Source organism: Esox lucius, chromosome 7 (assembly GCF_011004845.1).
Source record: "Esox lucius isolate fEsoLuc1 chromosome 7, fEsoLuc1.pri, whole genome shotgun sequence".
Classification (NCBI taxonomy): Eukaryota; Metazoa; Chordata; class Actinopteri; order Esociformes; family Esocidae; genus Esox; species Esox lucius.
The window spans coordinates 30105667-30129212 of record NC_047575.1 but is presented as its reverse complement, the minus strand read 5'-3'; the positions used below and the strand labels follow the sequence as shown (position 1 = coordinate 30129212).

Below are 23546 nucleotides of genomic sequence, written 5' to 3'. Positions count from 1 at the left end.
GTCATAGATGAATCTCACTACTGACCTAATTTCTAACATAACCTTAAATTTAGATAATAAAGGAACAACAAAAAACTATATGTTTCCCACTTTGTGGCTGTGGAATCAGACCATGTGGCTATATAATGAAGCCGAAACCAGGGGACTGGGTTTTCCTGGTTTGATCATGCTTGGTCCTTACGTAGTCTTGGCCATGGGTACATTGCAGATTAGTTTTTTTTCTTTCCACCCAAAATGTTATTGTTTGCTGTTGGACAGGTTTTAAGGGAAACATTTGCTCCCATTTGTGTGGTTTCAATAAATGGTGGAGATTCCAGTAGAGAGACAAACTTTTCAAAAACACAATTAAAATTCAACAAGTCTCTCCCCTTGTCTCACACATCACAACCCATTACAATTCTAGACAAAGTTAGGTTCGGGTGTGCAGTAGATCATTTGCGGAGTGCAGTGCACTGCTTTGTCTGTTTTAATAGACTGAATCAGATTTAATTGGATCTCATTTATCTTAAATATTAATCGGATCTCATTTATCTTCAAAACCAATGATTTGTTTGGAAAGGCAAACTTTTAGCTAAAAAGAGATTTGCAGATGGATGATGATGTGACTGGAGTGCACCTTTACTCTGACTTGAGCATCCGGATGGATGTCTTTGTCACGTGAAGGTTGATGGCAATTGTTTTTTAAGAGAGGTTGTATGTTTTTTTTACTATGCTTTATGCATTTACAGAGCATCAATTTGAGATTGCAGTGTTCCCCTCCCCAAGCTTCCACCCACCCAATGATGTGATGGGCCTTAGCCTGGTTTCCCCCAGGACAAATTATTATAGTCCAGCCATTGAGTATTGAAAATGTGTTTGTAACTAAGTGAGAATTGGTAATTTACCAATATAGACTTAGATGTCTAAAACATGTTTTGGCATGGATAATGCCATTGACGCTTCCACAATATTGAAGTTTGTCAACTTGGTGGGACTTCCTGTTGGTGAAGGAACGATCACATGACTCATCTGCAACTCACAAATGACTCTGCTTCTTGGTCAAATAGCCCTTACACAGTCTAGAGGTGTGTTTTGGGTAATTGTCCTGTTAAAAGACAAACGATAGTCCCACTAAGCGCAAACCGCATGGGATGACGTAATGCTGCAGAATGCTGTGGTAGCCATTGTGATGGCAATTTCATCGATCAGAACTCTTGAAGGAGGAAGTACAGAGACAAAATTCTCTAGGCACATTTTATTATTTGCAAATAGAGAGACGCGTCAAATGCTTACAAACATAATCATCCGAGGAGTCTCTAACTTAATACATGAACAGTTCGTATTTATAGAGGAAAGGGGGTGTGACAAGATGCTGTCCTAATGCAACAGAACACATTCCCTTTGTTGTATTAGTACCTAGTCTTCACAAAAGGGGCAAGCTGTCCTCCCCCACATGGGTAACCTCTTGAACTCTAAAGAGCTTTTACAGCATCTGGACAGACAATAGATGCCCTGAGTTATACAGATGCACAGATAAAGAGTAACTATTTCATCTGCTGATACCAGTCAATGATGCCCCCTAGGCAAATACCAGATCCCCCACATTCCTTTTCTAATTTGAACAAGGGGACTCAGTCCTTTAATCAGTCAGAATACATTGGTTAGAGACATTTCCACAACACCATGCTAGTTTAATGTGCCTTGAATTCTAAATAAATCCTAGACAGTGTCACCAGCAAAGCACACCCACACCACTGCGTTTCCTTCTCCATGCTTCACAGTGGGACCCACACTTGCAGAGATAATCCCTTCACTCTGGATCTCACAAAGACACGGTGGTTGGAAACAAAAATCGCAAATTTGGACTCATAGGGCTGAAGGACAGATTTCCTATAGATATTGCTATGAGAGTCAGTGTCATCATAGCTTTTAATGGTTTTTGCAACTAGTCAACTAAAAGTTCTACGGTTTGACTGACCTTCGTGTCTTAAAGTAATGATGGACTGCTGTTTCTCTTTGATTATTTGAGCTGTTGTTGCCATAATATGGACTCCTACTGTGTTGACCTAATGATGGTCTTCTGTATACCCATACCTTGTCACCCTCTGCGTACCCACGCTAACACATTAAGAAAGAAAGAAATTCCACAAATTAATTTTTAAAGCACACCTGTTAATTTAAATGCAATCCAGGTGACTGCCTCATAAAGTTGGTTGGGAGACTGTAAAGAGTGCATAGCTGCCATTAAGCTAAAGGGTAGCAACTTTGAAGGATCTACAATAAGAGTTGTATTTTGATGTGTTTAACACTTTTTTGGTTGCTACATGTTCCCATATGTGTAATTTCATAGTTTTGAAGTCTTTAATATAAATCTAGAATGTGGAAAAAAAGCAAAACTGAAGAAATACCCTTGAAAGAGTGTGTCCAAACGTTAGACTGGTGCTGTCTGTTTTTCTTGTTTAAACACTGGGTGTGTTTGTTTTGTTGAATATATTAAAACACAACTATATTTGTAAACATTATTAAAGTTACTATATACTGTAGTAACTATATATTTAGTCACCAGCCTTGATACCATGGGAAAACAACTTACAATGGTAACAGAAAGAGGCAGTGGCAGCTGATAGCGTTACGCAGCATACAACTTAACCCCATCCTTTTTGCAACTGGTCGTTCACTACAACGCGGTTTCCGTTTAATTGCACGTTCCAGGACGTAAAAACGACGACCTGAACGAAGCCCATTTTGATGCCAGTGGGATAGGCTACATGGGGTGCCCCGCCCAAACTTTAATTAGGATACGCTTTGCCAAATAGTATGTAAGGCGCATAGAAGAGAGGGAAACAGTTTAAGGGGCGAGTAGGTTTGCGATAAAATAAACCATTGAAAGGGTGCTATTCAAAAAGACAGTTCAGGACATAACAACAGAACCAAAGGGGCGCATTCTCGCGACCGAACTCTGCAGGTAACGTCTGAATGCTCCCAGCATTATATCTTGTTTTATAGGTCTGGAGCCAGTTCTAAAAACATTTTGTTTTAGTGTGGAGAAGAGAGGCGCGATGGTCTCTCTGAAAAACGTTTCTCCTCCAAGTGATGGAATACGGCACGAGCAAGCTGAAATCACGGCTGTTTGGAATGGCGAGGGGCTTGGACCAGGTCATCTGTATGTAGCAGAAGCGTGAGTTTTCCCTATCTTTTATTTATTAATAGGTAAATGGCTAGCTTGCATTCGAATGTATAACTAAAGTCCCGCCCTGAACTCTGAAGAATTAGCTTCACATTTGCACCATCAAATTCATAATAACACTGCTGAATAAGATATTAAATTAGAATAATTAAATTAAATAGTTTTTAAACGTATTTGACAGTGAAAAGGAATCAGGAAACCGTATTTGCACTACACACTGGAACTTCTACTCTCATGCCCCGCCCCGGAGACGAAATTATTTTTGTTTTGGTCAAATTTTAAATCAAAGGCTTTATTGGTATGGGAATTATTTTTCAACATTGTCAAAGCAAGTGGGAAAGCCTAAGAGAAGTGAAAACAAAAATGTAAGTAGATGCTACACGGAACACATTTAAAGATAAAGGCACTTCAAATGTTTTACCTATTATACAATGTTGTAAGAATTACCAATGGTTAGGGGACTGGGTAAATGACTAGGTGAAATGCACCGATTATTATTGGCTATGTTTACGTTTTCTGCTTGTTGCCCTTTTCAAATGGCAATGGGTCTACTCTGGACATCTTACTACTGTGATTTCAAATGATAATTTTAGCTGAGAAAAGTTCATCAGTGTTCAATTTGAAAATATTTGTGGGTCTATGTGAAAGGAATTGAATGTGGCTCTAATGAGGTCATTGATTTGGCGTAATTTTAGGATGTGCAGCTCCATTTACACCTAATGTTTTTGGCAGTGTGTCAGGTAAGCTGCCTGTGGTGGCCTCTTGATGGAATGACATGCTCACTATGTACATAGTCAAGGTATTTCTTAACATCAGAATGTATTTCTGACGGCTAAACATTTTTATAAAACCAAAACATGAATGGTCCTTCACTTTGTCCTATAGATACTTAGTTAGCAAAACGCTGAACTGGTGTAATACACAAAACATACCTCACTTGAATTGGATCAGAAAATCCCCACTGGATATGAATTATAGTGAAATAATCAAAAGAGCCTGTTTCAGATTTGTATTTTATTAATTACCATTATTTAACTAGAATTTGGCTGTCTAATATTTGCATAAAATATACGTATGCCCTGAGACAAGGTCTCAGTATAAAGTATATGAGACCATTGTTATTAGGCCTGTGCTTCATTTGCTTTATGTGACATTAAGTTACTGTTGTCACAAAAGCTGATAAGTGTTCCTTTGTAAGATTTTCACCTGTTTACATCAGAAGAAAATGAATCTCAAACTCAAATTTGGCCACAAGTTTCATTCCTCTAGATACAACTTTCATAGTTTAATTTAGATGAACAAAACTTATGGCCAGATTTCTTAATTTTTTTAGATGAACAGGTGAAAATATTAGTTGTCTCACTCCCATGCTCCTTCCTGTGAAGACAATGACTTAGAAAAACGTGCGTGCCCCAAATATTGGCATAAACATTTGTGACCAAAATAAACATTACCTAATTATTTTGGAAACAATATTACAAAGAACCTGCAATTCCTATCTGAAAGCAGTTTTATATAAGAAACAGAAACACTGTGATGATGCTGGGCCTTAATCACATATAGTTGTTATGAAATCAGGGAAGACAATCCTGAAATCCTTAAGCCATTAGAAACCAACTCTGGGCTGATATCTTGATTTAGCTTTTAGGCAACCCAATTGGATTACTTACCCCCCCAACCCTGGATGGTGCTGGCCAGTTGCACCGCCCTTAGTGGGACCCCTTGGCCAATCCGGGAGCTGGATTCAACCTCCGGTCTGGCAAGTACACAGCAAAGTGCGGGCCAGTAACTTAAACTAAACATGACATTTTCAGTGGGGTTCTGCTAACCAGTGCAGCATTGATGAGTATGTGTTGATGAGTATGTGGTAAACATTAGTTCACAATGCATCTCCTGCCATTACTCTGTCAACAGCTTTGGATTTGTGCTTTTTGTCTCTTGCTAAAGATACACAGATTTGTGGCTAAAATGTCTTTATCGTTGGTACAGTCTATAATGCTGTTGACCTTAAAAAGCGGCCCAAGGACCAGAAGAACCAAAACAGACACACAAAATCAAGGATCCACTGTTGTGTTTTCTGCATACACATGCTTCTTTCAATGCCAAACTCGCTGCTGGTGTGCATGGCAATATTATTATTTTTTTGTATCTAAACATAGCACTAGTTTCAATCAAATGTAATACCATTTAGCATACTCCAAATTGGCTATTGGCATGGAGGGGGTATCTAATTGTTGACCCTAAAATGCATCAAGTTCTATAACTCTGAGTGTGGCCTTTATTTTTTCTGCCTCCCAAACCACCTTCCTCACGTTGTGGGGCAAGATGCACTTGCATCATCTACTAGACAGGTTACCACTGTTTCATTGGTTTTGAACTTTTTAATTATTGGCCTAATACTGGGAAGTGGTAGCCTGTCAATGACAAAACCATAGCTTCAGCAATCCAGGATTTATAAAAACTTTGGGCCAACCTTACATGCTCTTTTTAAAATCTATCTTACATTAATGTTCATTTCTGCTATCTTTTTAGACGTGTATCATGGTTCGATGGATCTGGAATGGGGTTTTCTCTGGAATACCCATCAATCAGCCTTCATGCCATCTCACGCGATCTCACAGCATACCCAAAAGAGCACCTATATGTTATGGTTAATTCCAAATTCAATGGTGAGGTTTGTCCACAGATTCTTTGTCTCTCGATTGTTTCTCAATTCCAGTGTATTCAGGGTTTCATTTTCTGGATGTTATGTCTGGTGCAATAACACCATAACAAAGCAAATGCAAAGGTCCAAAACCTAATCCCTGGGGGGCGGGGGGGTGTATATACCTTTTATCAAATGGAATTGACTGATGAGGGTTGGAACTCCGGTCTGGTTATGTTAGATACACTGTACCACCTTGCAAGTTATTGCTTGACCTGTTATTGTTTGGCCACACAGTCGCCGGCAGCAGACCTGTAATCGGTAGACGGTTATGATTGATTATTTATAATTATGCAGTGCAGAAGAAATGAAATCCAATAGCTAGCGCAAACACACTAGATTGTCTGCACCATGCGGTTACCTTGTGTGCTGATGCCACTTTCAGAGTGCTTCATCAAATCAGAGTGGAAGAGGTGAATTAAAAGGAAAGGTGTCTTTGCAAAGTAATCAGGCCTTTTTATTAAGGCTTATTTGACTGGAGGTTTCATAATGGTTAGGCAATTACTGGAATAACTATATGCAGTCTTTCTGCCCACCCTCAGATAACTGTGAGGACGATGTGGAGGAAGAAGATGAAGAAAGTGATGATGATGATGATGACGACTGTAACGCTGATTCTATAAGTCCTTTTACAGAGATCCGCTTCGTGCCCAGTGACAAGGCCTCCTGTAAGTGCTTACCTGAGGAATACTATTATCACACTATTGTGAGCTATATCAGTTCGTTATTGAACTTTCTCAAATGGTTCTTAGATGGTAGATTGATTACCCCTGTAGTTCAGAGACAAATGTTTACTGAAATCTTGTGAGAAACTCTTGGTGCGATAGGCATTGCCTTAAGGTGCACCCTGACTTAGTTAATTTGGTTCGTAAAGCTACTATACAACTGCCTGTCACTTGTATATTCCTAAAATAGACATTTGCTAAAACTGCAACAATTCTGTTTGTTCTTCTTGACACTGTGGCAAAAACATCCTGTAAAACTTCCTGTATAATAGTGAGATACTACTCTGAGAAATCAGCAATTCAATTTGACATTATTGTCAAAGATACCCTAGTTGTGTAATTTTACATCTAACATTTTCGCAGTATTGTTCAAGTAAAACATTGTGCTTTAAAACAAGTTGTTTCTTATTGGGTGACAATACCTCATTGAAGAATCTTGTCTATAGTTCCCACCCTTTCTAAAGGTTCTGTGGACTAATCACAATGATTTGTGTAGACGTTGGTTTGTCTTGCCTTTTTTGTCTTGCACAAACCATAAACCTCCCCATTCGAGTGGCAAAATCCCCTATTGTAGTCATGCACAATCTGGTTTGCCTGGAAAGCATAAGGACCGCTTATGGCCACCCTGTGGCAATGAAGAATCACTTCTGTTGGGTGAGCAGTTTCCAAGCATCTTTATCCATACTATCTCTGTTAAGGTCTCGCTTCGGACAGTTTAGAAGAGTAGAAATCCCAGCTCTATGCGGAGTGTGTGCATGATTTTAGAAACAAGGTTACTGAAGAGGTAACAACTGAGCTGGGTGGGTGTGTTTTTGTGTCCAGTGGAGTCCATCTTCTCAGCCATGTCTGAATGCCAGGCCCTGCACCCTGACCCCGAAGACTCGGACTCTGACTTTGACGAAGATGAGTATGATGTTGAAGAAGCTGGTGAGTAAACAAATACTTTTTCATTAGATTACCCCCCTCCTTTTTCAGACTGTGTTCTCTTGTTTGGTGTGAAACTTGAACAGCAACCCCTTTCTATGGTAACAGTCCACTGTTACTTTATCCATGGATCTCGACTTGTTGACAACTAGTGGTATTAGTTTTAAGGTGACCCAATTCACCTGATTAAAATGGCCAAGCTCCTCCAAAAACATTATTTGATCTTACTTTGGTAGTGATGTCTTTTAGACAATCAAAACAAGGTGCAGTAGGTCATATGGGGAGGCTGTTATTGCCTGTTTATGTCTAGGTTTATTTAGGTTTTAATGGGTAGTCTCCTATTGTATTGCATTTTCTGCTTAGCCTACATTGAGTTTTTTTGTGTACTTCCTTGTGCTTGACTAAAAGCAGTGGGCCATCAAATTAATGCAGAAGTTTGCTGCTGATATTGTAGACTGCTGTGTACCTGATCTTGCACAAATTAGTTACTGTCCAACTACTGTGTTGTAGTTGGACAGTAACTAATTCCTTATTTTCCCGTGGTTCTGACGTGTCTGCTCGTCACATTGCTTTGTGTCAATCTGTGCTCAATTATGAGTAAAGGTACAACCATTCGTAATGATTGACTACCATTCAACAACAACATTCCAACAACACCAGATACTTTTGAGAATGTGTAAAGTGAGTTTGTTGCTGAATCTCCAGCTCTTGTATGTCACTTTAAGTGAATAAAAAAAAAAAAGTTGTAGCAATGAGATGGGGCTGGGGATACAATCGGACATGATAAAAGTGGGGAAAATAAAATAATGAATGGTTTACTGACTTTGCTGTCCCCTCCCCCTTTTACAGAACAGGGTCAAATCGACCTGCCGACGTTCTCTAACTTTGAGGAGGGTCTATCCCAGCTCACTGTGGAGGGCCAGGCCACTCTGGGAAGACTGGAGGGGATGCTGGCTGATTCTGTAGCCCAGCAACATCAGTGCATCACCAGGTCCAAGCCTGAGGATACCACAGAAGGATGCTGCATTGGTAAAGAACTGCCTGGCCTGGATGCCAAGGAGAGAGGCTTACTAAAATCCTCTTCCAAATCCATTGGGAGTTGTTGTGATGACATGGGCTGCAGATGCAATTTGACATTATATAATTGGGGTGGCTGGGAAAATATTGATATAGTTAAATCTGTAACCTCTGATTGGTAAATTTGTTTTAAATTGCTGATTTGGATAGCAAAATAACAGGAACCAGAGGAAATGAACATTGATACGTATTATTCAGGAATTTCACTGTTTTAATGGCAGCAGCAACAATGTTTTCTGTGGACCTTTTACAAACTGGCATTGGACCACTTTGCCAACAAGATGGACAAAAAGTTAGAAATATGAAAACTTTCTACTTTTCTGAACTCAAGTAATATAGTCAGGTCACCTCTTCCACTACCACAAAGAAGTACAAACTCGATTCCAAAAAAGTTGGGACACTGTACAATTGTGAATAAAAACAGAATGCAATGATGTGGAAGTTTCAAATTTCAATATTTTATTCAGAATACAACATAGATGACATCAAATGTTTAAACTGAGAAAATGTATCACTTTAAGGGAAAAATAAGTTGATATTAAATTTCATGGTATCAACACATCTCAAAAAAGTTGGGACAAGGCCATGTTTACCACTGTGGCATCCCCTCTTCTTTTTATAACAGACTGCAAACGTCTGGGGACTGAGGAGACAAGTTGCTCAGGTTTATGAATAGGAATGTTGTCCCATTCTTGTCTAATACAGTTGCTCAACTGTCTTAGGTCTTCTTTGTCGCACCTTCCTCTTTATGATGTGCCAAATGTTTTCTATGGGTGGAAGATCTGGACTGCAGTCTGGCCATTTCAGTACCTGGATCCTTCTTCTATGCAGCCATGACATTGTAATTGATGCAGTATGTGGTCTGGCATTGTCATGTTGGAAAATGCAAGGTCTTCCCTGAAAGAGACGACGTCTGGATGGGAGCATATGTTGTTCTAGAACTTGGATATAACTGTCAGCATTGATGGTGCCTTTCCAGTTGTGTAGGCTGCCCATGCCACACGCACTCATGCAACCCCATACCATCAGAGATGCAGGCTTCTGAACTGAGCGCTTATAACAACTTGGGATGTCCTTGTCCTCTTTAGTCCGGATGACATGGTGTCCCAGTTTTCCAAAATGAACTTCAAATTTTGATTTGTCTGACCACAGAACACTTTTCCACTTTGCCACAGTCCATTTTAAATGATCCTTGGCCCAGAGAAAACGCCTGCGCTTCTGGATCCTGTTTGTAGGTAAAAAAAAGAAGCCGTATCTAGAGTTTTAGCCGGCAATGGCGAATGGCACGGTGGATTGTGTTCACCGACAATGTTTTCTGGAAGTATTCCTGAGCCCATGTTGTGATTTCCATTACAGTATCATTCCTGTATGGGACGCAGTGCCATCTGAGGGCCCGAAGATCACGGGCATCCAGTATGGTTTTCCGGCCTTGACCCTTACGCACAGAGATTGTTCCAGATTCTCTGAATCTCTGGATGATATTATGCACTGTAGATGATAACTTCAAACTCTTTGCAATTTTTCTCTGAGAAACTTCTTTCTGATATTGCTCCACTATTTTTTGCTGCAGCATTGGGGGAATTGGTGATCCTCTGCCCATGACTTCTGAGAGACACTGCCACTCTGAGAGGCTCTTTTTATACCCAATAGTGTTGCCAATTGACATAAGTTGCAAATTGGTCCTCCAGCTGTTCCTTATCTGTACATTTAATTTTTCTGGCCTCTTATTGCTACCTGTCCCAACTTTTTTGGAATGTGTAGCTCTCATGAAATCCAAAATGATCCAATATTTGGCATGACATTACAAAATGTCTCACTTTCAACATTCGATATGTTATATACACTCACCTAAAGGATTATTAGGAACACCTGTTCAATTTCTCATTAATGCAATTATCTAATCAACCAATCACATGGCAGTTGCTTCGATGCATTTAGGGGTGTGGTCCTGGTCAAGACAATCTCCTGAACTCCAAACTGAATGTTAGAATGGGAAAGAAAGGTGATTGAAGCAATTTTGAGCGTGGCATGGTTGTTGGTGCCAGACGGGCCGGTCTAAGTATTTCACAATCTGCTCAGTTACTGGGATTTTCACGCACAACCATTTCTAGGGTTTACAAAGAATGGTGTGAAAAGGGAAAAACATCCAGTATGCGGCAGTCCTGTGGGCGAAAATGCCTTGTTGATGCTAGAGGTCCGAGGAGAATGGGCCGACTGATTCAAGCTGATAGAAGAGCAACTTTGACTGAAATAACGTTACAACCGAGGTATGCAGCAAAACATTTGTGAAGCCACAACATGCACAACATTTAGGCGGATGGGCTACAACAGCAGAAGACCCCACCGGGTACCACTCATCTCCACTACAAATAGGAAAAAGAGGCTACAATTTGCACGAGCTCACCAAAATTGGACAGTTGAAGACTGGAAGAATGTTGCCTGGTTTGATGAGTCTCGATTTCTGTTGAGACATTCAGATGGTAGAGTCAGAATTTGGCGTAAACAGAATGAGAACATGGATCCATCATGCCTTGTTACCACTGTGCGGGCTGGTGGTGGTGGTGTAATGGTGTGGGGGATGTTTTCTTGGCACGCTTTTGGCCCCTTAGTGCCAATTGGGCATTGTTTAAATGCCACGGCCTACCTGAGCATTGTTTCTGACCATGTCCATCCCTTTATGACCACCATGTACCCATCCTCTGATGGGTACTTCCAACAGGATAATGCACCATGTCACAAAGTTTGAATAATTTTTAATTGGTTTCTTGAACATGACAATGAGTTCACTGTACTGAAATGGTCCCCACAGTCACCAGATCTCAACCCAATAGAGCATCTTTGGGATGTGGTGGAACGGGAGCTTCATGCCCTGGATGTGCATCCCACAAATCTCCATCAACTGCTAGATACTTTCCTATCAATATGGGCCAACATTTCTAAAGAATGCTTTCAGCACCTTGTTGAATCAATGCCACGTAGAATTAAGGCAGTTCCGAAGGCGAAAGGGGGTCAAACACAGTACTAGTATGGTGTTCCTAATAATCCTTTAGGTGAGTGTATATTCTATTGTGAATTAAATATATAAGTTTGAGATTTGTAAATTATTCTATTCCTTTTTTACTCACAATTTGTACAGTGTCCCAACTTTTTTGGAATCGGGTTTGTATTTAAGAGTTATAACAACCCAAAATCATGAGTCTTTGTTAGAGCAGTTGGTTGTCAATGTATTATTTGGTAACATGGGAGCAAGTTAAATGCAAGACAGAATCCAAAGATACAGGATGGGTCACTTCAAATCTTATGGCTACAAGGGGCTTTATATACCAAAATGTTGTGTCCTTGAGCATGTTTACATTAGGCTACATTTTAAGAGCCATATCGAAGAAGACTCGAGGCGCTAGATATTTTTTTGTGTGTAAACTTGCAGATATTGAAAAGCATAGAACTAGGAAGTTGTATTTAGAAAGGAATGTTGATTACTTAATTTCAAATAACACATGTGCTGGAAGCCTGATGGAGGTCATACACTAGTCCACCATCGTACTTCTGTCCTGAGATCAACCTCGGAGAGCAGATACTGCAGTTCAATGCAACACCGCTGCCTGTCTTTTCTAAATCACTGAGTCTAATTGAAACCTAACACCTTTTTGTCTTTGACCTTAAGCATATCCCCATCATTTCCCCCTGCAGTAGGTGTCATGTTAAGCAAGGAGTGACACAGGGAGATGCTGCCTTTTTCAGTCTACTCTTTCCTTTCCCCTTCAAAACTGTAGATTTTGCACTTCTGAACTATTGCTGAGTTTACCAAAAGGAATTGTTTCACATATACTTGTGTGGCTCCCATCTTTCTCCCCCTCCAGCTAGAGGGAACACTGAGTCTGGAGCACTGGGTGTTTCCGGGCCGTTTGAAGACGCAGAAGTCGACCATTGGTAAGACGTTCCCCTTTCTTCCTGGAAACCTCCCTGACTGGAGTCAGTGGATATTTAGTCAAAATGTTGTAAACTGTTACTGAACACCTACTGTCACGATTATTGAATTGTTTTATCTAATTTAACTGTGGGGTTGAAACCATGACATGATTGCCATTTTTCCGTTCCTCTTTATATAGACAAATCGACTGAGAGCCAGGTCTCTTTCAGAGCTAAGCGCTGTATTACAAAAATAAAAACCCATACAAATGTAAATATGAAGTACACATGTTAAGAAAATCCATCTCAACAATAAGTTTATCCGATATTTATATTGCTTTATAGGCACTAAAATATTTACCTTAAGTTCTGGATGGCATACCATGAGTGTCGGATAATCAGTTTTACCCGACACACACCAGTGATAGACTGCATCCAGAGATTTCAGTACAGAAGCAGAAGTGCATATATTGCTCTCAAAATTATTCACACCACCTTGGTTTTCCCAAAACAAAATCTGTTATAAATTAATTACGCAATCAATTTGTTTATTTTTTTATATTCGTAACTATTCACCCCCTTTGCTAGGACATACAATTGTCTGTATAAGTAATGTCATTATTTGAATGAAAAATTTGAGTCCACCTGTTAAGCATGTTCGTGGCAACATCATGCTGTGAGAATGCCTGGAAAGATTGAAAAATGAACGCAGCAAAGTACAGAGAATTCCTAGAAATCCTGCTGATGGATGCATCTTCCAGCAGGACACTGACCTCAAACATACAGTCAACGCAACACTGTTCAAAGCTTGGATGTCAATCCAGAGACTTATTACATTGACATTATGGACTTTATGTTGATCAATGGCAAAAAAAATAATTTTATCAATTTTATCGTTAAATGTGGAAAAGTTGACACATTAAGTTAGCTAACTGACTAAAATCTAAATGTCTCTGTGGTCAGGTCCACGGCCTAGCCACTAATCAGCCATGTGAAATGTGATGTTTATGTTGCAGATGGAACAGAGAGACCCTTGTTAGCACCCCCCCAACCAAAAGCACTTTGAAAACGAGAGCGGCAGAGAGGAATTGATGTGGGGTGGGGCCTGAAGGCTGGATTGTGTGACACGGACACTGGGGAGCACCAGGCACTGGGTCTCCAGAAGTATGGAGAAATCAATTTGAAAGTCTACTAAATGTTCCCCTGGCTAATCTCTACCTGCGTGTCACCGTAGGCCTCCATGTCCAGGAAAACTAACCCAAATAACTATGGTCACTGTGCCACTTCCAGCCAGCACATTTCCTTTACCTTCTTTTGGATTTGTATGTTCGTTTGTAAGTACATAATAATAAAACATGGTTTTGTATGATCCAGAATGTGTGCGAATGGATTTAATGCTAGTTGAAATGTGAAACACAATCTGATCGTCTAAAGTAAGCACACTGACCTAAAACAGCGAGTGGTTGTTCTAATCAATCTTCTACTGTCATTTGTATCAATCTGAATTTAACAAGCAATAAATTGCTGGATAAGGATTTTACTTGTCATTCTGATGGGATATTCAGTAGGTTGGCACAGATGAGCACTAGAGCTTTTAAAAACATTGAAAGTCTGGGAAAAATACTGTTGGCAAACTGGCACCCTCTTTAAGTGGCATTGTATGTGTCCTCTGTAGGCCGTCTCTTCCGGATGAGTTGGTGCCCAGCCCCCCCCCCCCCCCCCCCCCCCACATTGTGGAAGGGAAGCAGCAGTTTTGTGTGCTGTAGGGGTTCTGGCTCTACTGTTACGCAGATAAAGAATGGATTCAGTGAGAGGAATTCTGCTTATATAGTGACTGCTCAGAGCCCAAACCCTGCCAGCACTCTTAACTGTGCCTTCCCTAGAAATTATTTTAGGACACTGCATTTCAGAGGGAATGCATTGTTGAGTAACTTTTTAATGTGAAATTCCATAAGTTATCAATAATAAGTGTCTCTTGAAAAATCCTGCTCTGGAATTTTGTTTCAACTGGCTCCAAAAGTGCTACCCAGTAAGTATGGATATTGCTGAATAACCAGTTATGGCCAGCTTTTGTCACATAGTTTAATTTCTTAATGATCTCTACACCTTTGATCCAAACAAATGTCAAACAGAACAGTATCTGGTGAGTGGAATTAGACCAACTTCTCAAAGGAATCCTGAACTACCAAACAACCACATTTCCACTGTAAAATGTATGATTTTTTTTCCCCCCCTTTTTTTTCAGACTTCTTTTAACAGAGGAAAATAAGCACATACTTCACAAAACCAAACTTTCAATAATGTGTAATAGTCTTTAGAACCAGATTTTGAGCTATCACTATGTTTACATTGAGGTTATTTGCACTGTGATTCACTGTTGTAGTTAATAATGCCTATTTACAGAGATGAGATCTGCGCCGGACACTCCACCCACAGTTAAATTGCCTTCCACAGACTATAGTGGGCTGCATAAGAGGCTGAAATAAACATGATTGCTACAATGAAAATATTTTTTTGTGACAAATTTCCAGATCTACATGATTTTGCCACTGATCAACACAGTAAAAGTCAAACTGAAAAACTAAATCTACATGGTTCTAAATTAACTATTCATCCAAGGGATGAATATTTTGAAAGCCATACCCTGGCAGATATTGTGAAATGTTGGCATTGATTTTGAAAATATGACTGATCATGCAAAAAAACTTTTATTTAAAGATAGTCATCATATAAAGCCATTTATTATCACAGTTGTTTGACTACTTTTTAATTCATAATGATAACAGAAATCACCCAAATGACCCTGATCATACCCTTGAATGTTTGGCATACAAAGAAAAACCCACTGGTAACCTCAGGAGAAATACAGTCTGCTCTGGAAAAAGACAGTGTGGTTGTTTCAAGGAGCACAATACGACGATACATAAATGAGCTTCATGGCCGAGTTGCCAGAAAGAATCCTTTATTGCACCAATACCACAAAAAAGCCTGGTTACAATATGCCCGACAACACCTTGTCATGCCTCACAGCTTCTGGCACACTGTAATTTGGAGTAACGAGAGCCAAAATGGTCACAACCATAAGTGCTATGTTTGGAGAGGGGTCAACAAGGCCTGTAGTGAACAGAATACCATCCCCACTGTGAAGCATGGTGGTGGTTCACTGATGTTTTGGGGGTGTGTGAGCTCTAAAGGCATGGGGAATCTTGTGAAGATTGATGGCAAGATGAATGCAGCATGTTATCGGAAAATACTGGCAGACAATTTGCATTTTGCGAAAGATGCGCACAGGATGGTCTTGGACTTTCCAGCACGACAACGACCCTAAGGACAAGGCCAAGTTGACCCTCCAGTGGTTACAGCAGAAAAAGGTGAAGGTTCTTGAGTGGCCATCACATTCTTCGGACCTTAATATAATCAAGCCACTCTGGGAAGATCTCAAATGTGCGGTTCATGAAGACAACCAAAGACTTTGCATGACCTGGAGGCATTTTGCCTCATAAACAACTATTACAAAAGACTGCACGCTGTCATTGATGCCAAAGGGGGAAATACACAGTATTAAGAACTAAGGGTATGCAGACTTTTGAACAGGGGTCAGTTCATTTTTTTCTTTGTTGCCATGTTTTGTTTTATGATTGTGCCATTCTGTTATGACCTACAGTTGAATGTGAATCCCATAAGAAATAAAAGACATGCAGTTTGCCTGCTCACTCGTGTTTTCTTAAAAAATGGTACATATATTACCAAATCTTCAAGGGTATGCAAACATTTGAGCACTACTGTATCTCCCTGCGGAGACCAGAACTGAGGATTAACCTTTAATAATTTCTCATATTTAAACCAGGATGCTTAAAGCACTGTGAAGGACACACCTGGCTCCAAATGTGCTTCACAAAGGGGTGTAAACATTTCAGGTATGTCACACTGACTGATGACCTGAGGCACAGGTGGCCTCCCTGTCAGCTCAGTCCGTCCTGTCATCTGTATGTTCCAATACTGTAGTCATCCAGACTAGATGGCTCATTTCAGTTAATGTGTTCATGACCATTTGAGATTCACTAACATTCATACTGGACATCGTTTTGTGCTATTAAAGGACCAGTAAACCTACAAGCAAATTGCTGGTAGCATTTAGTGACTGGATATCCAGGGACGCTTCTCTCAGGACACAATCTTATATTAAAAATGCTGTTGGGGCATATTCATTAACAAAACTATAATCACACAGCCCCTTATCAACATCTTCCAGGAGGTACATTCATTCTTTGCCTCTAGTAATAACATGGGGAAACGATGAACTGATGAAAAGACAAAAACAAATGCAACACTCAGAACAATTTCAAAACAAACCAATGCAAACCAAACTTGATAATCTATGCTCAACCCATTCAGGTTATAAAAGGTGCTAATCATTGTTCTGGGCAGTTTCTCCCCTGTTTTAATATAGCACATAAACGGAATTAGCCCTGAACATGGAATACTGACTTCGTTTTGCTTTTGTTTTCATTTAAAATTGTTGAGTGGCTTTCATTTTTGTTTCAAGTAGTGCTGAGATGAAGGGGTCAAAGCCACAATTAAATCTTTCTGCATTACCCCCCTGATATGTGGCCCACTGTTTTTTTTGACCACTTGCTAGTGTTTAATGGAAAGGTAAGCTGTTGTTCTGTTTGTTACTGTATCTTCTTCTGGACAGGGAAGCCAAGTCCTGTTGTGCTTTTCCCAAACACAAATGGGATGACTTTGTCAAAGAGCAGGATGCACATTGCCATGCCTGTGGGGAGCAACAGACAAAATTAGTGGTTGCAAAGGAGTTCACCAAGAAACTACCAGAACATTTTCGTAACCTTGAAGGTATATTTTATAAGATGACCTCCAATGGCTTTTTAGGTTAGTACTGTTTGATTGGTTTCTTATCTCTAGCCCTATGAAATACTTTAAATAGAATAACTGAATTTCAGGATTTTTTAAATGAAACATTGATTGACAATGTTAGAAAACAAGGTCTCTATATGTAATATTACTAAATACAAATATTAATTAGTATTTACATCAGTATGTCTTTTTTTTGGTTAACATTTAGGCGCCAAACTGGTTGTAATTTGACATTTCTGTGTCACATTCAGAGAGGCAGGACAATTGTTTTTTTGTAATCAATTTAAGCATCTACATTCTTGGTGGTCCCTTGTGTCCTCCCTCATGGGTGGTTGTATCCAACCTTTCAGTTTAAATTGGCTACAAAATGAACCAGTTAAACTAGTAGTTCCTGGCTGTTAGGGGAGGTGCAACATTTCACCACAGCAGGGAAGACAAAATCACTCTTTACCTGTAACTGGCCCAAGCCAGTAAACCAAAGAGTATTCCAGGAAGGTGTGTCCACTGCAGGGAAACTGAACCGAGAACGCCAAGACTGGGTTGAAAACAGCCCCTGAAATATGACCCCCTGAGAGGGAAACCAACAAAGGTTAGTTTCTCAGTAGGCTATAGTTCCTCTCACGTTCATTGGTAATTCAGTGACTTTGCATGTGTGTACCCAGACTTGTTCTCTCTCTCCCTGTCCATGCCACTTGCCCAAATAAAACTCTAATCCACTCTCAGTCCAGAAGGTGTCTCCCTGTATTCCCTCAACCATGTTATCCCTCTGCCCTGCTCCTTTCACAAGTTCCCAGGCTCAGCACTGGGCTGATTTTAAATCTTGGTCTGAGGTAACATACTGCCAGGCCCAGGGAACATCCAGTTATGGCCAAATATTGACACCTTTTCACAATTGTCTTAAATAATTCCCTATTTCTTCTATAATTTATAATAAGAAATGCAAGGACACTATACAGCAAAAAACAAACACAAAACAAGAAGAACAAAAATGAAGGAAAGAGAAGAAGATTGAACTGTGTAGCACCATTGAAGCTGACTGAGGTTCAAGCTACACAGAGGGACAAGCCAGCAGGAACAAGTCAGGTTTAAGTCTGTCTGTTTTAAAGGTGAAGAGGGAATCGGAGTAGCTTGTGGCTGAAGGGGGAGAGTCCAGTCCCCCATGGTACTGGAATGGTGAGAAGTCCATGGTCAGAGGACAGGAGACTACTGGGAAGGAGGTTGGACTGGTAAAAGGGGGCAAGGTCATGGAGGAACTTATGAGGGGGAGGATTTTTATAATTGACGGAAAGCCAGTGAAGGTTGTACAGTGTGGGGTTTGGTGTGAGTGGCGACTCTGGTAGCTGAGTTTTGAATGTATGCCTGTCCAGGGATTTGGCTGACACCCTGAATAGGGCTCCATTGCAGTAGTCCAGATGTGATGTGATAAAAGCATGTATGAGGTTCTCTGCAACCGGGTATGAGAGGGATGGCTGGGCGGAGTCTGGAGATGTTGACGGAGGTGAAAGAAGCCTGATTTGGTGATGGTCTTAATGTGGAGCTCAAAGGACAGAGTGGAGTCAAAGATGACACCCAGATTGCTGACATTGGAGAATGGAGAGATGGAACAGCGGTTAGTGGATATTACTTTATCACCAACCTCTTATTTTATTAGAAGATCCTTGGGAGCCTCAAGCATGACCTCAGTTTTTATTGCTGTTGAGTTTCAGTAAATTATAAGTCACCCAGTTTTTGACGTCTTGAAGACAGCTGATCATAAATGTGGGAGGGAAGTGCGAGGTGGGTTTGGTGTGGATGTTGATCTGCATGTCATCTGCATAAGAATGGAATTGAAGACCATGGCAGCAAATTATCTGGCCCAGGGGTGGCATATAGAAGAAAAGCAGGGGTCCAAGCACAAAACCATGCAGCACGCCTTGGTTGAAACAGGCTTGGGGGGATTGCGAGCTCCCAAATGACGCAAACTGCTTACGTTCAACCAAATAGGAACAGAACCCGGCCAGTGCCGTTCCAGTTATGCCCAGGACTGTTTCCATCCGAAGGAGGATGGTGTGGCAGCAGAAAGGTCAAGAGAGATGAGAATGTAGAAATGACCAGAGTCCACCGAAATAAGGTTATTGATGACTTTGATAGGGACAGTCTCTGTGCATCTTATTTCAGAACCCCAATTGGAAAGATTCACACAGGTTGTGATTGGTCATGTGACACTAGCTGGGCGGCGACTGACCGCTCCAAGAGTTTTGCCAGAAATAGGAGGTTGGAGATGTGTCTGTAGCTGTTAAGGTTATCCAGGTCCAGTCCTTGTTTCTTAAGGGTGGGTGAGAAAGCCGACACTTTGAACTTTACAAAGTTTGAATAGAGCTAAAACATGTTGAGCATAAAGACATTGATCATAAGTGTAGACGGTGACATGCAACATACAGCCATGAGGAACTCTGAGAGCTCAGAGATTTAAAAAAAACAGCATGGTTTAGGATGGCGGTAGATTATGTTAATTTGCAGAGATTCAGGGCCATCCAGTCCAAAAGCCATACATTCAAAGAATATGATAATAGAAGTGGGAATGGCCTTCACCTTTAAGCCTGCACGCAAGGAGGACAATGACTCCAAAGACACATTAAAAACACCCAGGCATTGGTAAAAAGAAAGACTGGAAAGTTCTGGAGGGTCCAGCAAAGAGTTCAGATCAGAATTACATGCAAAACCTATGGCTAGATCAGAAAACAGCAGCTGGTGAAGGGAACTGCTCAAATAGAATAAGAGCAATGTGCTGTTAAATAACTTGACTGTTAAAATGTGCAGCAAATTTGATCAAATGCTTTGTTGGTAGTTATTCTGGGCAACCAAGCACAGGTGAGTGCCTAGGATTTTTTCCTTACGATTTTCCAAATTAAAAATATAAACCTAAAGAAAAAATTGTTCTGCAATGTTGAAATTCCAGTAACAAGGTTTAGTAAAATTTTTTAATTCAATTTGTTTACATTAAAAAAATAAATAATTAAAGTTAATTAAAGACAATTGGTTATTGAAAATCTAAAAGAAAAGTGATCTGTTGAAGTAACCTTTGAATGAAACAATTTACATAAGCTAGGCAAATAAAAATAATAGTCGCCCAGCTATGAGTATTACTGTAGTAAGCTCAACTTCACAAACCTGAGAATACCAGCGCTGTAATGACAGTGGCGATGACATGGGCATGGAATCTCTTGTTTACTTTATGAAGGTGCATGACCGTGGCTTGGACAGCGAAAGTACACGCAATCTCTACACCAGCAGCCTCCAACAGAGACCCATTGATGGGACTAAAGCATTTAAATCCGAACCTTGCGTGCCTGAGATGGTGGTCAGACAGACCAATGAACCAGATGTGGGGTGCGATGAGATACGCAGCTTTTCCTCCTATAAACATACAGCCTATCCGCGCTATAGCGCTTATGCCTGTGATATTTTTACGGTAAACACTCTCGAGAGCAGCATTTGGGTTGCAAAATGCCCCGTGAAAAGTTAGTATGTGGACCACCGTGATGATGTAAGTCATTGTGAGTCCTATTTGTGGTTCTATTCGACCCACTTCGCCAAGTACTTTGAGTTCGTGTGTACATGCGCAAAGCTGGTATGTGGATACAATTTCCATCAGGTAAATCCCATAATCCTTGCGGGAGAAAAGGTGCGAGATCAGTTTGCGCGTCGCCTCGCATATAAGCACAATCAACGCCAGTAGCGCCAGTGAAATTCCCAAATCCGTCATTCTCATCAATACAATTCGATGATCTTCAGCAGCTTCTCTCAACACCAGTACCTTTGTGTAATTGGTGTGACAACGTATCAAAGTCCACAGTCCTCTGGCTGCTAGCAGAATAGTCAGCTGCACCCACGGAAGTTGCTGGCAAACTTTGAGTCCCTAAAAACACTTCATTTCACCAGAGGGCGGAGCCATTCGTCAAAAACGTTTTAATTATTTCAGGTTAAAATGGAATCTGCTGCACCTCGTTGAGTGTGAACAATACCAATCCGATGTAAGCTACTTGATGGGTGTAACTTCTGATAATGTTACTGTAAATGTGAGCAAGGACTTCGGCAAGAATGGAGCACACCACTTTTCTAGTAAAACATATTGAAAACATAAGAAACCCATAGGGCCCACCGAATAAATCAGAATTCATAATTTAGTAAATTGTACTCCACACATTATTTGAATGTTATACATCCAAATAAAAATATATTTCAATGTTAAAAATAACAGAAACCAATACATTTTCAAGAGATGTGCTGGGAAGAGAGAGACATTCAATATATATTTATGTGGGAAGACAGCAATTATATTAAAATAATCCATCTAGGTTCAGGTCAAAATTGGGTTTTAGTACCGGGGTAAATTTGGTTTTATGTTTGATACTCGGAGTTTGATCGTCAATACCACACGTCTGTTCAATGGTTTAGGGACCGTCATAAAAGTGCAATACCGCTGATTCAATGTGACTAAAAAAATATATTTTATTTTGTGTCAACCTAATAATACCTGCCCCTGTAAAGGAAAATCATAGGTACAGACACTTGTTGTGTTATTACACCAAACGCATTTTGATTGTTGAACCTTATATATTTCATTTTTTAATAGATTCATATAGAGGTGACATATACACCTACAACCACTTGTATGTTGTTCACTGACCTTTAAATTTCGGTGATTATATCAGAATTGATCCTTCTATACATTACGTTTTTTAATAGCTCAATATCCATATGAGCTAGAGACCTACAAACAAGTGTGGTCTGTTCCTTTACCTCTCTTCTGAATGGTACACCTCTTTTATCAGTATTAATTATCTGTATTTCCTTTTATAAATGCATGCATTATTACAACTCTATTACCTAATTCACATTAACAATTTTTAATAGCTTCCAATCCAGATGAAATGGACCTCTAAAACCACTTGGATTTTGTTCACTGACCTTCCTTGTCAAGAGTACGGCCCTTAGATTTGCCATTTCAAATTTTGGTAAATTTACAGGAATTTATCTTTTGAAAATTCTAATTTTTAATAGCTCACTATCCATATGAGATAGAGATCCAAAAACAAGTGTGTTATGTTACAGTGCATCTCTTCTGAATGGTAAATTTCTTCTTTTGTCCAAATTCATTATCTGGATTTCATTTTAAAATTACATGCATTGTTACAACTCTATTACCTAATTCACATTAAGAGATCCAAACACAATTATATGAGATAGAGATCCAAACACAAGTTTGTAATCTAAGGCGCGTACTCTTGACAAGGAAGGTCAGTGAAAAAAATGCAAGTGGTTGTAGAGGTACATCTCAACTGGATTTTAGGTAGACCAGGGAGTATTTCACGATTGTGTCGAATAGAACAGCAGAGGGCGCACTACGCACGCAATTACTGTACAGTCCATTCACTATTAACAGCCAGCTGCTACTATACAGCTGCTACTATAAGAGACCACCAGTGGTGTAGTGGAGGGTATACGTAGGTACACGCCGTATACCCACTTTTTTGTCCGCGGGCATAGCGTATACTGACTTCTTACTGATGCGTATGTAGTACAGTGATCGTATATGCAATATATGTGATAAAGCATGCAAAAAGTAGCATACAAAAGCCAGTCGCATAATTATTACAAACGCAACATTTTAAAAACGACCAATAAATAAAGTGCCCAAGACCGACGTATGACATAGCTCTCATGGGCTGGTTATTTAGAACCTCATGTTACTTCATTTCAGTCAAATATTTTTTGCCTGAGAGAATATTCAGATTTTTTTCACCGAATCAAAATTATATTTCCATAAGCTTAACGTTACTTCCGAAATACATTACGAAACGAACTCATGAAGTAGTCATTTTTCCAACCAAATAAACGTAGTCGAGCAGCAGGCAAAACTTCCAGCTCTGCTGGTGCACGTCCACATTCTGAAAGATTTGACCAGACCTATAGAGAGTAAAGTAAGTGAAAGATTACCTATGAAGTCCAAAAACCTCTGGATAGGATGCAAGAAACTGGGTAAGTTAGGGTAGTTCTAATACTTGGTTTCCAATGTATCTACATGGTGTTATATAGGGATGGGCGGTATTTATGATTCATCTATTTCAAATACAAAATATAATTTTGTCATTGTATTTGATGAAAATGGCTTCATATTTTGTAT

At 40.0% G+C, this 23546-nt stretch overlaps 2 protein-coding genes across 3 annotated transcripts; one reads left to right on the top strand and one right to left on the bottom strand.

Moving 5' to 3' along the window:
• Nucleotides 1-2710: 2710 nt before the first annotated feature.
• LOC105011048 (methylosome subunit pICln) lies at nt 2711-13874 on the top strand. The gene is made up of 8 exons (XM_010870806.5): nt 2711-2944; nt 3020-3157; nt 5699-5835; nt 6413-6538; nt 7418-7522; nt 8369-8548; nt 12457-12526; nt 13522-13874. Coding segments are annotated over exons 2-8 (738 nt in total). The 5' UTR covers nt 2711-2944; nt 3020-3038; the 3' UTR covers nt 13523-13874.
• A 2344-nt stretch (nt 13875-16218) lies between these two features.
• LOC105011049 (aquaporin-11) lies at nt 16219-21251 on the bottom strand. 2 transcript variants are annotated; one of them, XM_010870807.2, is made up of 3 exons: nt 20531-21251; nt 17832-17948; nt 16219-17279 (listed from the first exon to the last, which is right to left on the bottom strand). In XM_010870807.2, exons 1-3 carry the CDS (start codon nt 21129-21131, stop codon nt 17179-17181), a joined length of 819 nt encoding a protein of 272 aa, XP_010869109.1. In that variant the 5' UTR covers nt 21132-21251; the 3' UTR covers nt 16219-17178. The 2 variants fall into 2 exon arrangements, with proteins under 2 accessions (XP_010869109.1, XP_034149202.1); XM_034293311.1 differs by lacking the exon at nt 17832-17948.
• Between the last annotated feature and the right edge of the window lie 2295 nt (nt 21252-23546).

Bases quoted from the DNA above. Each gene is read 5' to 3' on its own strand.
- LOC105011048 (XM_010870806.5), top strand. From the start codon at position 3,039: ATGGTCTCTCTGAAAAACGTTTCTCCTCCAAGTGATGGAATACGGCAC. The intron at 5,836-6,412 runs GTGAGGTTTGTC...GCCCACCCTCAG, and splicing joins GGTTAATTCCAAATTCAATG to ATAACTGTGAGGACGATGTG. The intron at 7,523-8,368 runs GTGAGTAAACAA...CCCCTTTTACAG, and splicing joins GTATGATGTTGAAGAAGCTG to AACAGGGTCAAATCGACCTG.
- LOC105011049 (XM_010870807.2), bottom strand. From the start codon at position 21,131: ATGAGAATGACGGATTTGGGAATTTCACTGGCGCTACTGGCGTTGATT. The intron at 17,949-20,530 runs GTTTGTGAAGTT...TTTCCCTCTCAG, and splicing joins TACAGCGCTGGTATTCTCAG to GGGGTCATATTTCAGGGGCT. The intron at 17,280-17,831 runs GTAAAGAGTGAT...TGCTCCCCACAG, and splicing joins CTGGCTTGGGCCAGTTACAG to GCATGGCAATGTGCATCCTG.